The sequence below is a fragment of the Ranitomeya variabilis genome, chromosome 2, assembly GCF_051348905.1.
Source record: "Ranitomeya variabilis isolate aRanVar5 chromosome 2, aRanVar5.hap1, whole genome shotgun sequence".
NCBI lineage: Eukaryota > Metazoa > Chordata > Amphibia > Anura > Dendrobatidae > Ranitomeya > Ranitomeya variabilis.
Window position 1 is genome coordinate 129079864 of NC_135233.1, and position 15722 is coordinate 129095585.

The window sequence follows — 15722 nt, forward strand, 5'->3', positions numbered from 1 at the left end:
GACCCCGGGTAGCGAACACACCTATTTATACATATATATATATATATATATATATATATATATATATATATATATATATATATATATATATATATATATATATATATATATATATATATACATATACACATATATACACATATATATATCGGTGCATTCCGCCAACCCTAACAGGTACTTACTGCGGGGTATTTGCTCATTTTGTTGTTACTTTAGGTTCTGTCTGTTTTATGACCAGTGTGTACATGCGCCTACACGCTGCATGCACACCAAGTTATATTCTGGTTCATCTCTTTAGGTTTTTGATACAGTAACACAGGTTGGTTCATGCATAAATACATAAAAAGGAGACAAAGGTTTATGTTAACAAATACAAAAGTATGATTTACTTAAAAAGATGAATATACAGTATATAAAGGTAAAAACACACTGCACATATGGTGAGGGCTGTGAATTTACATTATGATTTAGAACACTGTACTTTCTGTTACGATCAGGGTCCTGCTACAAGTGATTATTACAATAATTTGGGGGTTATTGATATTGAACAGATGCATAAGTTATAAATATGGATTGCACCAAATGAGTAATTTTAAAAATAAAAGCTTATTATGATATGATAGATAAATGGAGTGGAGCCACAACACCCATCATGGACCTGTTGGATGTAGTAATAGGGAAGCAAAAAACAACAAGCAACTTCAGTGTAGAAGAATGGTTACAAAAGATCCCTATTGGTAACATAAATAGATAATAAATCAAGCGGAACAATGACTCCTGTCAATAAATAATAAATCAACCAGGTCCATGATGGGAGTTACTGTTCTGCTCGATTTATCATTTATTCATGTTACCAATAGTGATATTTTGTAACCATTCTTCTCTCCGTTAGTAGCTAGTTGTTTTTTATTTCTTCCCTTTTGCAACCCCATCCAACAAGTCCATGATGGACGTTATTGCTCCGCTCCTTTTACAATATAATATTTCATAACATGCATTTTTTTTTTCAATTTACTCATTTGGTACAAACCATTTTCATTACTATATACTTACTATACAATACTAGGTATCTGTCTAATATAAACAGTAGTTATCACTGTATCAGGTAGGATGAGAAAAAAAATATGCAAATGCTTTGGGATCACCATACAAACGTAACTATTTATATAAAAATTACATTTATATGGTGATCACATAGAACTTGCATACTTCTTTTTTCTCATCCTACCTTTTGTCTTTTGCGTATGTGCCGGGCAGATCCCAATTACCGGAATTTGGTGGTGCCCTCATACAACTCTTCTACTAATCACTTCTCTCAGGACCCCTGAACCTTATAGAAAGTGGAACGCTCTACATGATAATTTACACCTACAGCGCCCACCGTATGTGCAGTGTTTTACCTTCTAAGTGTATTCATCTTTGTAATTAATATCATACATGTCCCTTTGTTTGTTCTCTTTGCTCAGTAACATAACCCCGCTCCTTCCTTTGAACATATGACTTTCAGAAAAGCCTTTTGGTCCTCCTTTTATGTATCTATACATTTGTCATCCTGTTTTTTTGCATATTGGCATTTCTTCATTCTGAGGAAGCGACTGTTACGACCCCATAATGTGTAAATGACTCCCCACCCTTAAAGGGATCCTGTCACCAGGTTTTCCAATGTAAATTAAGCCATCACTTTTAACTGCACCTTTACAGTAGTCCATTGACCTGTATCCATGCCCCCGATTACCTCTGCAAATGCCCCAAAATATCTTTTAGACTTCTGGCATACAGGCAGAGCAAAATCCTATGGAGTGGATATTCGGGCGCTAACTTCACCCCTCAATAAGTGCTGGCGCATTACAGAACTATGTTCTGCCCTTAGGAAAAAGCAAAGAGTGCCAGCGCAGGCCTGTTCTTACATTGCGCAGGGGCAAGTTTCGCAGTGGTCTGTGTATGACATATGGCGCATCATCCTCATCAATCAAGCCCAGAGGACAGCAGCTCTGGCGACTTAGGAGGTGCAGATGAAGTAGAAAGACTTAGATAAAGACTGATGCGCTGCAATAATAAAGCAATTAATAGTAGCGGTCTTGGAAACCCTGGTGAAATTTAATATTAATGAAGTCCATATTATGGAATTGGTGTCCCCCTTTTTAACAGGAGAAGCAAATGTAAAAAGTATCTCTTGTGGGGACAACTTGACATTCCCAGGGTCCGATGTGCAATCTGAAATTGGGCTTGTCACCTGCCATGGACCTCCTAACGTAAAAAAGGGGCCTTTAGCCCTATTTACTCTGGTGCTTCCCCTAAATGCTAAACCCTGTGCCTTGTAGAAAAAGAGATATACTTTTATTGTGTCCTGACTTACTACCTATGAGGACACCATGAAAAAACTGCCATCCGCACGGCCTCTGAGTTATAGTACGCTGCACTTCTATCCTGTTGGGCTAAAGTTGAAAAGTTATTAAACATATCTACTGAACTATGAAGAGACCGTAAAAACATCAGGACATGAAATTACATGTCTTTTTCTTTACTGCAAATCCAATATACATTACTAAGTGGGGCTGTGCTCTAATTGCTGCAGTTTATGTGTATCCCTTCCCTGTCCTCCTCCTTCCTCCCTACAGAATCCCTGTTCTCTTCTTCCTAACCATCAGGCTTTAGATTTACCGACCAGTCGTATCTTAAACTCTCCCTGGAGCTTCTGTTTCAGCATGTTATGAAATTAGGCTATTAACAGCCAGGTTATAAATCTGTCTCCGAGATGATTAATGTGTTGCAAAATCTCTCGACTTGATTATTTTGGATTACATGTGAGCTACAAGCAGTTTCCTTTCACTGTCAAACAGAAAACACAATGCCAATGAATTATCCCTAATTTGTTTCTTGACTGTTCCCGTTACTCATTTTTTTGCCTGGGTTGCGTGAAGCGGAAATGTTTTTTTCCCCCCTCCCCTGCGATCGCAAATTCAAGCTTGCACGTTTGAGGAGCAGTGGCGATTTACCTACTTATTAGCCCCCATGCCAACCCTGCCCTTATTCATCAGGATTTAGCCGTTAATAACATGTAAAACCCGCTCTTACTATTCTGGCACACTGCTCCGTGACCATTATTGCGCCTGGATTTTTGCCAGCGCTCTTTCCATTAAGAAGGAAAATTGCTGGGAAACAAAAAAAAAAAATGTTATTTAGAAAGTTTATTTTATTTCTTACTTTCTACCTGACTCGTTTCAAAAGCTTTTTATGGATGTTCTGCAATTTTTGTATTATCTCTATACATATTGCTTTAAAAGTTTTAGCTATTTATCTCCAAAGACGTAGACGATAAAGGTAAACAGACAGATGAGGAGACTTACATGGAAGCAGGACAAGTCCTAAAGGGGTGCTTAAATTATAAGAAAGAAGGTAAACCCTCACTCCTTATTTATTAACCCCTCCCCGGCCCAGTAATACATCTGGAAGTCTCTTTCAGTCACCTTTGTATACTGGCTTCACTTCTGTTCTGCTGTATTTTCCAGTGCACTATAGACTATAGTGCCCATAATTAAAATGAAAGGGAACTTGTCAGCAGTTTATAAGATGCGGCCACCGCCTTTCAGGGCTTATCTACAGCATTCTATAATGCTAGAGATAAGCCCCCGGTCCGACCCGAAAGGTAAGAAATATAAGTTTTATTATACTCACCCGGTGGGTGGTCCGGTCCGGTGGGTGTTGCAGGTCCGGTGGGTGTTGCAGGTCCGGGTCTGGCGCCTCCCATCTTCTTATGATCGCCGCCTTCCTGCTTCTTCATGGCTCCCCAGCATTGGCGCTCTGGCGCAGGAGTACTTATCTGTCCTGTTGAGGGCAGAGCAAAGTTCTGCAGTGCGCAGGAAAGGTCAGAGAGGCCCGGCGCCTGCGCACTGCAATACTTTGCTCTAAAAGAAAAAGATAGCAACAATATCTGTTTATGAGAAAAGGCTCATAATAGAGGGTCATCTGTTAAGTCTTCCATTAAAGGTGTCCATTTTTAACGCACTGCATATGCCCCAAACACTAGAGGTGTTCACAGAAATCTCCAGTAAAAATGGACCTGCCACAAACAAATTAAAAATGATTACAAAACAAAAACTAACAAGTGCATCCCGTTTTGCTCCATTTGGAAAGGTTCTGTTTTTTTTTTAGGGAATCTGTCAGCAGGTTTTTATTATTTCATCTGGGAACAGAAAAATGTAGGGAAAGACACCCTGATTACAGAGATGTGTCACTTAGTTTACTGGGTGCAGCAGTTGTGATATAATGAGTGTTTTTAGATGCAGCATGTAGCAGTGCTCAGAAAGCTAACCCCGCCCACACCACAGCTTTTTGTGTACCCTGTCTATTCACAGATCAGAGGAGGGGTGTTGTTGGACCACTTGGCACAAGCAAGATAGTATGGCAGTGATAATCTCCTGGTGATAAAACATTCATTGTATGGGAACAACAGCACACAGCCTAATAAGTGACACATCCCTGAAATCGGTGTCTTAGCCCCTACCTCATGCTGTCCTCAGATTACATAGCACAAGCCTGCTCTCAGATTTCCTTTTAGTACTGGAACTGTTACAAATGAATAACAATTAGACATGTGAACAGACGCTACAATGTCTAGCTCTCAGAGGATTGTGGAATGGATATGCTGTAACAAATTGCATCTTTCGTAATAATAATTCAGAGCAGGATTTCAACTTCTAAATGTATTTTTGCCATGATTTTCACAAAGTTGTGTCAAATACAGTAATTTCGAGCTGACTTTTCACAACTGTAAGCAACAAACACTGTTAGAATTCCAATAATTTAACTGAACACAGTGAATTATATTTGAAGGTCTTTTTCTTTATATAAACTGACAATAAAGCTTCTAGAATATGTTTTTCTCATTCTCCGCTACAAATGTAAAAGAATAGCAGAAACCTTCGTAAAGACGACTTTAAGGACAAACCTTGTGGGCAGAGTGCAGCATCCGTCGGCCGTCAGTCGGACTTGCGTTGAGTAGCTGTCTGACGGACACACAACCTGCTGGACCGGAGGACATTCCACCGTGCTGCAATCCACACTGAACACTTGAAGAGAACAAACATGGCTACTGTTAGCAGGAGCATCAGGCATCGTCACGTAAGCATCAGATGCAATTTAAAGGGGAGCAATCATTCAAGCAAATAAAGGTCATTCATTGTGTAATGATTGGATATACAATTTCCACACTTTCTGCAGCAAATATTAATTTCTCAGGTTCTGTGCTTGCAGTCATTCAGTAGGAAAGTTCATCGTTTCTTTTCAGCTGAGAGCTGCACAGCGTGTTACAGAGCTTTCTACCGTGATTGGCTGTGGGATCATCACATGACCACGACAAGTTTCTTATTGGATGACAGCACGAAAATCAAGAAACAAATTGAGACAAAGACTGTGACAGATGGAATATTGGATAACTGTGGAACTTTTCAACATAAGAGTGAAAAAAATATTTGCTGAAGCCATCATAGCATTTAAATAAAGAAAATAAATGGTTACAGACAATAATGCCGTCGTTTCCAAGATTTCTTTATTTCTACTCGCATCATGTAAGCTAAGCTTCAGTGAACATAGCTGAGATAAGTATACACTGCGGATGGGAAATGATGCTTATGTTCTATGCTGAAAGAAAACTGCAAAGTCTGAGAACTTCCTAGTACAAAAGCAATATGAGGACAACCAGTCTCTATCTCGGGACTCAGCAGCTGCGGGTGGAAGAGTTGTGGAGGGTTTATGTGTTAACAGGCCATTGCCTCCTTACAGGAATATTCTACTAATTCATGGGAATGTCCTAAATATGTCATTTTAGGTTTAGACAGACAAAACTTAGCATTTTTTTTAAATTCTGTAGCTATTTACTTTTAGCAACTTCCTTAAGGTAGCCATATTGGAGACACACATTCTTCTACTGTCTAGAGTGCTTAGATATCGGGTATACATCCAGGATTTATTTTTCACTACCTGTGCTGCATTTTAGATTAGGTGTGTATCAGGGTCTCTATCGAGATCCGAAGTTGAGCGGGGGGCGCCTTATCACAAACAATAGGATGCCAACATCCGCTGATAGGTAGGGATATGGTAAGGCATTACTAGGGATTTATAGTCCCCTTTTATTCTACCTTGATTTTTACTGTATTTGTGCAGACACGCCTCTATAATTTTTTAAGAGTGTTTCTGAGAGTTTTATATTTTATTCTTAAGGCCGGGGTCACATTTGCGAGTGCAATGCGAGAAACTCGTGTGAGTCTCTCGCATCAATACCCAGCACTCGGGACCGGAGTGTGCGGCTCCATGTATTTCTATGCAGCTAAACGATCCGGACCAAACCACTGGCGGCAGTGCCGGGTATTGATGTGAGAGACTCACGCGAGTTTCTCCCATTGCACTCGCAAGTGTGACCCCGGTCTAAAAGTTAGATTGTAGGGGCTTCTTCTCTTTTTGGTTGTTCTGTTTCTTATTGGGGCTCCACTTTATTTATTTTTTTTACACATACACACTCAAGATACACACACTACATAAAATCAATATACACACACTACACATATATACTGAATATATGCATGCTACACATACATACTCAATATATACACACAAACTACATATACATACTCAATATATGCACACCATACATACTCAGTATACACCCCCTACACATAAATACTCAATATACAAACTCTACACATACTCAATATCTACACACTACACATGCATACTCAATATGGGCACACTAAACATACATACTTAATATACACACCCAACCCATAAATACTCAATATACGCACTAAACATACTTAGTCAATATACACACACTACACATTCATACCCAATATATGCATACTGCACATACATACTCAATATATGGACACTAGACAAACATATTCTATATACACACACAGTACACATACATACTCAATATATACACACTACACATACATAATATACATACTCTACACATACATACTCAATATACACACACTACACATAAATACTCAATATACGCACTTAACATACTTAGTCTATATACACACACTACACATTCATACCCAATATATGCATACTGCACATACATACTCAATATATGCACACTAGACAAACATATTCTATATACACACAGAGTACACATACATACTGTTAGGGCTAGCGGAACGCACCAAATGAATATAGAGATTTTATTATAATAGATGCGTTCGCAGCCCAGGGTCCACCGTGCAGGCGAACCTGCTGCTAGCAAACGGCGGAACTATATGGCGGTATGAGCTAACTCTGTTACTTCACAGAGTAGCCGTGAACTCAAAGCACTGCGCCCTGTTAGACTTCACAGTGGCACAGGCTAACTACCCAAACGAGAGCAGTCAGTGGTCATGCACGCACACAAAACACCTAGCCGGAGGTGCCAGCGCAGAGGCGTAGCTAGGGTGTCAACTTAGGGGGGGCGAAACATCTGAGTGGGCCCCTAACCAGCTAACCCTGATTACAGCTACAGTTGCGCACTCTAATTGTGAATATAGGGGAACCTCAGAATATGACCGCACTGTTATTGAAAATAAATCTATATACAAAAACGAACGTTGACTTTACTGCCATATTGTGACCATATGCAACTTTGATCGTCACAATACTCTGAGTGCCCCTATAACAACGATGCTTAAGTGCCCACTTAACATTTAATAATGTGCCCTAAGTTCCCCCCATGTACTGCTCCATTATACACAGTATGGTGAGCTTAAAACTTCCCTATACACAGTCTAAGGCCCCCACAGCTCCCCTATACACAGTATGATGTTCTCACTGCTCCTCTTTACACAGTATGATGTTCCCACTGCTCCCCTCTACAGAGTATGAGCCCAATGCTCCCCTATACACAGTATAATGCTGACAGAACTCCACTATAGAAAGTATAATGCCTCCCAGAGCTCCCCTATATACAGTGTAATGGGCCAACAGCTCCCATATGCACAATATGCCTTCACAGTTCCCTATACACAGTATGATGGGCTTGCAGCTCCCTTATACACAGTATGATGGGCTTGCAGCTCCCTTATACACAGTATGATTGGCCCACAGCTTCCTTATACACAGTATGATTGGCCCGCAGCTCCCTTATACACAGTGTGATGGGCCAGCAGCTCCCTTATACACTGTCTGATGGGCCTGCAGCTCCCTTATACACAGTATGATGGGCCTGCAGCTCCCTTATACACTGTCTGATGGGCCTGCAGCTCCCGTACAAACAGTATGATGGACTTACAGCTCCCGTATACACTGTCTGATGGACCCGCAGCTCCCGTATACACAGTATGATGGACTTACAGCTCCCGTATACATAGTATGATTGGCGCGTAGCTCCCGTATACATAGTATGATTGGCCCGTAGCTCACGTATACATAGTATGATTGACCCGCAGCTCACGTATACACAGTATGATGGACTCACAGCTCCCTGTCATGATTTGGATGCCCCGGTCATTTACTCATTCTCCGGCGTAATCACTATTTTGTGGCACTGCTGCAGTCCCACAGCTCAAACTTGTGAGCGCAGCTTCTGACTGGCCAGAAGTTAGAAGCTATGTCACAAGCGCTCAATGTAAGACTATGAGGCTATGTGCACTTGTTGTGGATTCGTGTGCGGATTTACCGCGGATTTCCTGTGTTTTTTGTGCAGATTTCACCTGCGGATTCCTATACAGGAGCAGGTGTAAAACGCTGCGGAATCCTCAAAAAGAATTGACATGCTGCGGAAAATACAACGCAGCGTTTCCGCGCAGTATTTTCCGCACCATGGGCACTGCGGATTTGGTTTTCCATAGGTTTACATGGCACTGCAAACCAGATGGAAAACTGCTGCGAATCCGCAGCGGCTAATCCGCACCGTGTGCACATGGCCTGAGAGTGAGAAAGAGGCCAGAACAAGGCTCCCATAGACTCACACTGATTAGTGACCTCTGCGCTGCTGCATGATACACTGGAGCCTCGGACAGGTCACAAACTGCAGGAGACGGAGCCGAGCGGAGACTAAAACAGATGAAAATGCCAGAAGGTGAGTATCAGACAGGGGGCAGGGGACATGGATTTTCAGCACCGCTCCAGCAATGAAATAAAAAATAATGCTGGAGTGGTGCTGTAAATGTGATGCAGCTCTTGGTTACTGTATGCGGCTCCTTATACTAATACTCATAAAAGACCCAGGTGGTACGTATCAAAAGCCCCCTACCCCCCCCCCCCCCCCCCTTCTCCAGCCTCCCCAGACAGCAGATATTTCATGATGGAGCACATATAATATCAGAACAAAACATTATAATATTCAGCCCCCAGTGACCTGTCTCCCCTCCCCCACTTCAGCCCCAATACCCCCATCATCTCACATCCACCCCTCAGTGCCCTGTCCCACCTCACCCACCTTCTGCCCTCACAACCCCCACGTGGTCTCACATTTACCCCCCAGTACCCTGTCCCCCCTCACTCACTTTCAGCCCCCACAATACCCCAACGGTCTCACAGTGACATACCTGAATTTAATAAACCTAAAATGTTCCATCCCCACTTACTGATAACGTTTGCACTGCAGGCAGGACCAGGAAGTGTCTAGGTGAAATGCAAGCTGTGGGCACTAGGACCCAGCGTGCCTGAGCCAATCCCAGCGTGCACAGAGTGAAGAAAACTGCAGCCAGGAAAAGCTTCATCATCAGGTCGGAGGGGCGAAACCATTCACTGCAGGGGGGAGACTGCAGCCGCCACTGTGCTAGCAGCGTACAGAGTCTCTGTCAGAGGGGAGCAGACATTATACTGCTCTGCTCCTATGCGGTGTTCTGCCTCGTCACAGAAGTGGCCCTGGCTCCCAGTGGGCCCCTTCATGTGACAGGGCCCGGGGCGATGGCCCCCTCTGCCCCCCCAGTAGCTACGCTACTGTGCCAGCGTTCTAGGGGCTAATTTCAGCCAGGTCCCTGAATACACAAACACACAAACTCCTCGCCGGAGGTGCCAGCATTCTAGGGGCTTATTTCAGCCGGGTCCCTGAACACAATCATACATGACCACACTGGCGCAAAGTACATAACTTAGAACAATACTAGCACATGGCCGTGCGGCCATGCGGGCCTTAAATAGTTGCAGCATGTAAAGGACCTTCAATGACAGGCTGCCACAGAGCGTGAGCACCTACAGGACCTTCCAGAAGGACCAATGGCCTAAGCTGTAGTATCTGATCATGTGACCCTCGATCTCCACTGAGAGATCTTACTCTGGGCATGCTCAGAACAAGAAAAGCAGGACTTAGTCCCAGAAGCGTCTGCTCGCCGCTGCCCAGCGCTGACTTCAATGGCAGAAGCAGGGAAAGCAGCAGTAACTCTTTGTAGAGAGTCAGACTGAGCGAGACGCTGGGACCGACGTCTCCGCTGAGCAGGCTCCACTGCGGCAGGAGAAAAATGGGAGACCGCAGCGGAGATGGACCGAGATTCCCCCTGTGCAGAGGCGGGAACTCGACCCCTAACATTACCCCCCCTCCTAGGGCCCCCCCTCCTTGGACCTCGCTACGTTCGAAGGCAGCAATGAGCTGCGGAGCCCGAATGTGCTCAACAGGCTCCCAGGACCTATCCTCAGGACCGTAACCCTTCCAGTCCACCAAATAAAATTTTTTGCCACGAACCACCTTGCACCCCAAAATAGTGTTCACCTCGTAATCGTCCGTAGACGAACCCGATGTCCCGGCAGATGACTCAGAAAACCGGGACATGTATACGGGCTTAAGGAGGGACACATGAAAGGTGTCGGTGATACCTAGGCGTGGAGGAAGGGCTAGACGGTAGACCACAGGATTAACCTGTTCGAGGACCTTGAAGGGACCCAAGTAGCGAGGTGCAAACTTAGTGGACTCAACACGCAGCCTGATGTTACGAGCGGAGAGCCACGCTAAGTCGCCAGGAGCAAAGGTCGGGGCAGGGCGCCGATGTGCATCGGCGGAGGACCTCATTCTCTCCTTGGAGGCCCGGATAGCATCCTGAGTGCGGTCCCAAATGTCTTGTGCCTCCACTGCCCAGTCTGCCACCCTGGAATCAGCAGAGGACACGGGCATGGGCACAGGAACCCGCGGATGTTGGCCGTAATTAAGGAGGAAAGGAGTCTGACCGGTGGAGTCGGCTACAGCGTTGTTAAGAGCAAACTCAGCCCACGGTAACAAGGATGCCCAGTCATCCTGCCTGGCAGAAACAAAATGTGGTAAATAAGTGACCAGAGTCTGATTGGCCATCTCAACCAACCCATTCGTCTCGGGATGATAAGCCGAGGAGAGATTTAACTCAATACTGAGTAGACGACAAAGCTCCCTCCAGAATCGAGACGCAAACTGGGGACCCCGATCACTGACAATCTTGTCCGGCATACCGTGTAAGCGAAAGATATGCTTGATGAACAAGGCTGCCAGAGCCCGTGCAGAAGGTAGCCGTGGAAGAGGCACTAAATGAACCATTTTGGAAAAATGGTCGGTGATCACCCAGATAATGGTGCAGTTATGAGACTTGGGTAAGCCCACCACAAAGTCCATCCCGACCATCTCCCAGGGCTTGTCTGCCACAGGCAGAGGGTAAAGCAACCCAGCTGGCCGTTGCCGAGGGGACTTGTTCTTGGCGCAAGAGACACACGCCCGAACATAGTCTGCGACATCACGAGCCATATGCGGCCACCAGTATGTCCTCGCCAGTAACTCAGATGTCCTTTTGGAACCAAAATGTCCACCCACCCTGGACGAGTGTGCCCAAGAGAGAACCTCCGGTCGCAAACTGGATGGTACAAAAGTTTTGCCCGGAGGCACAGACTCTAGCGAAACCGGGGCCATAGTTCTCAGGCTCTCAGTGGGGACAATAAGCCGAGGCTCCTCTTCCTCCTCCACAGATGACACAACGGAGCGAGCGTCGGCACGAATATTCTTCTCCCCAGAAAGAAAATGGAGGGTGAAATGGAACCGGGAGAAGAACAAGGACCATCTGGCCTGGCGAGAATTTAACCGCTGGGCTGTCTGCAGGTACACCAAATTTTTATGATCTTTGAAGACTTGGAAGGGAAAACGAGCTCCCTCCAAGAGATGTCTCCACTCCGAGGAAGCCAACTTCATGGCTAGCAACTCCCTGCCCCCGATGGAATAATTCCTCTCTGCTGGCGAGAAGGTCGTAGAAAAGAAGAAGCAAGGATGCTTCCGACCTTGAGCATCCTTTTGGAAGAGGACTGCTCCAGCACCAACAGATGAGGCATCCACCTCCATGATAAATGGCTTATCAACATCGGGGCGATGTAGGATGGGAGCGCTAGCGAAGTGTGACTTAATGGAGTTAAAGGCCTTGGAGACCTCCTCAGACCACAATTTGGGATTTGCTCCCTTCTTGGTGAGGGCAACCAAGGGAGCTACCAAAGTTGAGAAGTGCGGAATGAACTGGCGATAATAATTAATGAACCCCATAAAGCGCTGCACCGCTTTAAGAGAATGGCGTTCCTGCCAGTCCATCACAGCCTGTAGTTTGGCAGGATCCATAGCCAATCCCTGGGCGGAGATGATATAGCCAAGGAAAGGTAAGGACTCCTGCTCAAACACACACTTCTCCAACATGGCATAGAGGGAGTTTGCCCGTAGGAGATCGAAGACTTTGCAAACATCTCTCCGGTGGGAGTCAATATCTGGAGAGCAGATGAGAATATCATCCAGATAGACTACGACAGAGGTGGAGAGCATATCCCGGAAGATGTCGTTCACAAAGTGAACCGGCTGGGGCATTGCAGAGCCCGAAGGGCATCACCAGATATTCATAGTGCCCATCCCTGGTGTTAAAAGCCGTCTTCCATTCGTCCCCCTCACGGATGCGAATCAGGTTGTAAGCACCCCGCAGCTCTAATTTAGTAAATATCCTTGCTCCCCGAAGCCTATCGAAGAGCTCAGATATCAGGGGCAAAGGATACTTATTCTTAACGGTGTTGGCGTTAAGACCCCTGTAATCTATGCATGGACGCAGTTCCCCATTCTTCTTCTGCACGAAGAAGAACCCAGCCCCAGCAGGTAACACTGACTTCCTGATGAACCCTCTTGCCAGATTCTCTTGAATGTACTGAGACATTGCCTCCGTCTCCTGGAGAGATAACGGATAGACTCGACCCTGGGGAGGCTCAGCACCAGGCAAGAGGTCAATGGGACAGTCATAGGGGCGATGGGGCGGAAGGGTCTCCACCGCCTTTTTGGAGAACACGTCCGCATAAGACCAATATTGCTTGGGGAGAGAGGATAGATCTGCGGGTACCTCTGTAGTAGCAACGTGAACACACTCCCTCTGACACCTACCCCCACAAGATTCACCCCAACCCAAAATTCTGCCTGAGGACCACTCGATATGAGGAGAGTGGTACAGTAGCCATGGTATCCCCAACAGGACCTCATCTATTCCCTCAGGAATGACGAGCAGAGATATAATCTCCTGATGGGATGGTGACATAGACAGAGTAAAAGGGATGGTCTGGTGTGTTATCTGTGAGGGCAGTGTCGACCCATTCACCACTCGTACCATTACTGGTTGAGCTAGCATAACCAGGGGTATTGCGTGACGTTGTGCGATGGCTGAAAGACATAAAATTGCCCTCTGCCCCAGAATCCACGCAGAGCTCTACCGAGTGGGAGGATGAGCCTATAATAATTGTCCCCTTAAAGGACAATTTGGAGGCAAACGTCGCCGTGTCTAGTGTACCTCCACCTACTACCACTAGACGCTGACGTTTCCTCGACCGCTGGGGACATCTGGTGGCAAGTTGTCCTGACTGCTGGCAGACATGACAGACCTTGAGTGCACAAGCGGTCCGGGACTTAGATCCCGCTTGTGACACTTCCATGGCCTCATGTGACTCAGGAACCAAGACCGGAGATTCCAGAGGTTTGGCGAAGGTGGGAGCCAGCCGAAACCTCTGCCTAAACTTGGCTCGCTCTAACCTCCGCTCGTTAAAACGGAGGTCAATACGAGTAGAGACAGTTATTAATTCCTCCAGTGTGGCAGGAATCTCCCTAGTGGCCAGAGCGTCCTTCACGTGATCAGCCAGCCCCCTCCAAAATATGGGGATAAGGGCTTTATCCGACCACTCCAGCTCAGAAGCTAATGTACGGAAGTGGACGGCAAAATGGCTGACCAAGGACACACCCTGAGTTAATGCCAGCAGTTGGAGCGCCGTGTCATGGGTGACTCGAGGTCCTAAAAAGACCTGTTTCAAAGTGCTCAGGAACAACGGAGAACTCTGCACCACATGATCGCCACGCTCTCACAGCGGTGTAGCCGATTCCAACGCCCTGTCCGACAAGAGGGACACAATAAATCCCACCTTAGCCTGCTCTGTGGGAAAACGTGCAGCCAGGAGCTGGAGGTAAATAGAGCACTGACTCACGAATCCCCTACAGGATTTGCTATCTCCAGAAAATTTTTCTGGTAGCGGGAGGCGAGATAATGTCGGAACAGGGGTGGCAGTGGACAAGGTTGCTGCAGCCACGCTAGCAGCCTGTACAGCAACCGCGGTTACATCCACAGCTGAGGTTGAGCTCTCGAGAGCCGCCAACCTACCCTCCAGCTGCTGGATATACCGCAAAGATTGCTGAATGTCCGCCATTTACTAGCAAGACCATGGCGCTAGTATTATGTTAGAGCCAGCGGAACGCACCTAATGAATATAGAGATTTTATTATAATAGATGCGTTCGCAGCCCGGGGTCCACCGTGCAGGAGAACCTGCTGCTAGCAAACGGCGGAACTATATGGCGGTATGAGCTAACTCTGTTACTTCACAGAGTAGCCGTGAACTCAAAGCACTGCGCCCTGTTAGACTTCACAGTGGCACAGGCTAACTACCCAAACGAGAGCAGTCAGTGGTCATGCACACACACAAAACTCCTAGCCGGAGGTGCCAGCGTTCTAGGGGCTAATTTCAGCCAGGTCCCTGAATACACAAACACACAAACTCCTCGCCGGAGGTGCCAGCATTCTAGGGGCTTATTTCAGCCGGGTCCCTGAACACAATCATACATGACCACACTGGCGCAAAGTACATAACTTAGAACAATACTAGCACATGGCCGTGCGGCCATGCGAGCCTTAAATAGTTGCAGCACGTACAGGACCTTCCTAGAAGGACCAATGAGAGGCTGCCACAGAGCGTGAGCATCTACAGGACCTTCCAGAAGGACCAATGGCCTAAGCTGCAGTATCTGATCATGTGACCCTCGATCTCCACTGAGAGATCTTACTCTGGGCATGCTCAGAACGAGAAAAGCAGGACTTAGTCCCAGAAGCGTCTGCTCGCCGCTGCCCAGCACTGACTTCAATGGCAGAAGCAGGGAAAGCAGCAGTAACTCTTTGTAGAGAGTCAGACTGAGCGAGACGCTGGGACCGACGTCTCCACTGAGCTGGCTCCACTGCGGCAGGAGAAGAATGGGAGACCGCAGCGGAGATGGACCGAGATTCCCCCTGTGCAGAGGCGGGAACTCGACCCCTAACAAATACTCAATATATACACACTACACATACATAATATACATACTCTACACATACATAGTCAATATACACACACTACACATACATACTCAATAAAAACACATTACACATACTTAGCTCACCTACAGAGCTATTATAGTAGCGGGTGATGTGGTGATCAGAGCGTATGGTGCTCTTTGCGCTCTCCTCCTAATCCTACTTCTGT

At 46.0% G+C, this 15722-nt stretch overlaps 1 protein-coding gene across 1 annotated transcript in view; it reads right to left on the bottom strand.

Annotated features, from left to right (window-relative positions):
* Positions 1–15722, bottom strand: part of CRIM1 (cysteine rich transmembrane BMP regulator 1) — a 957989-nt gene that overhangs the window by 498861 nt on the left and 443406 nt on the right. Inside the window, exon 4 of the mRNA XM_077283003.1 lies at positions 4949–5069. Within this exon, the coding sequence (XP_077139118.1) occupies positions 4949–5069 (121 nt within the window). The remainder of the gene's footprint in view (positions 1–4948; positions 5070–15722) is intronic.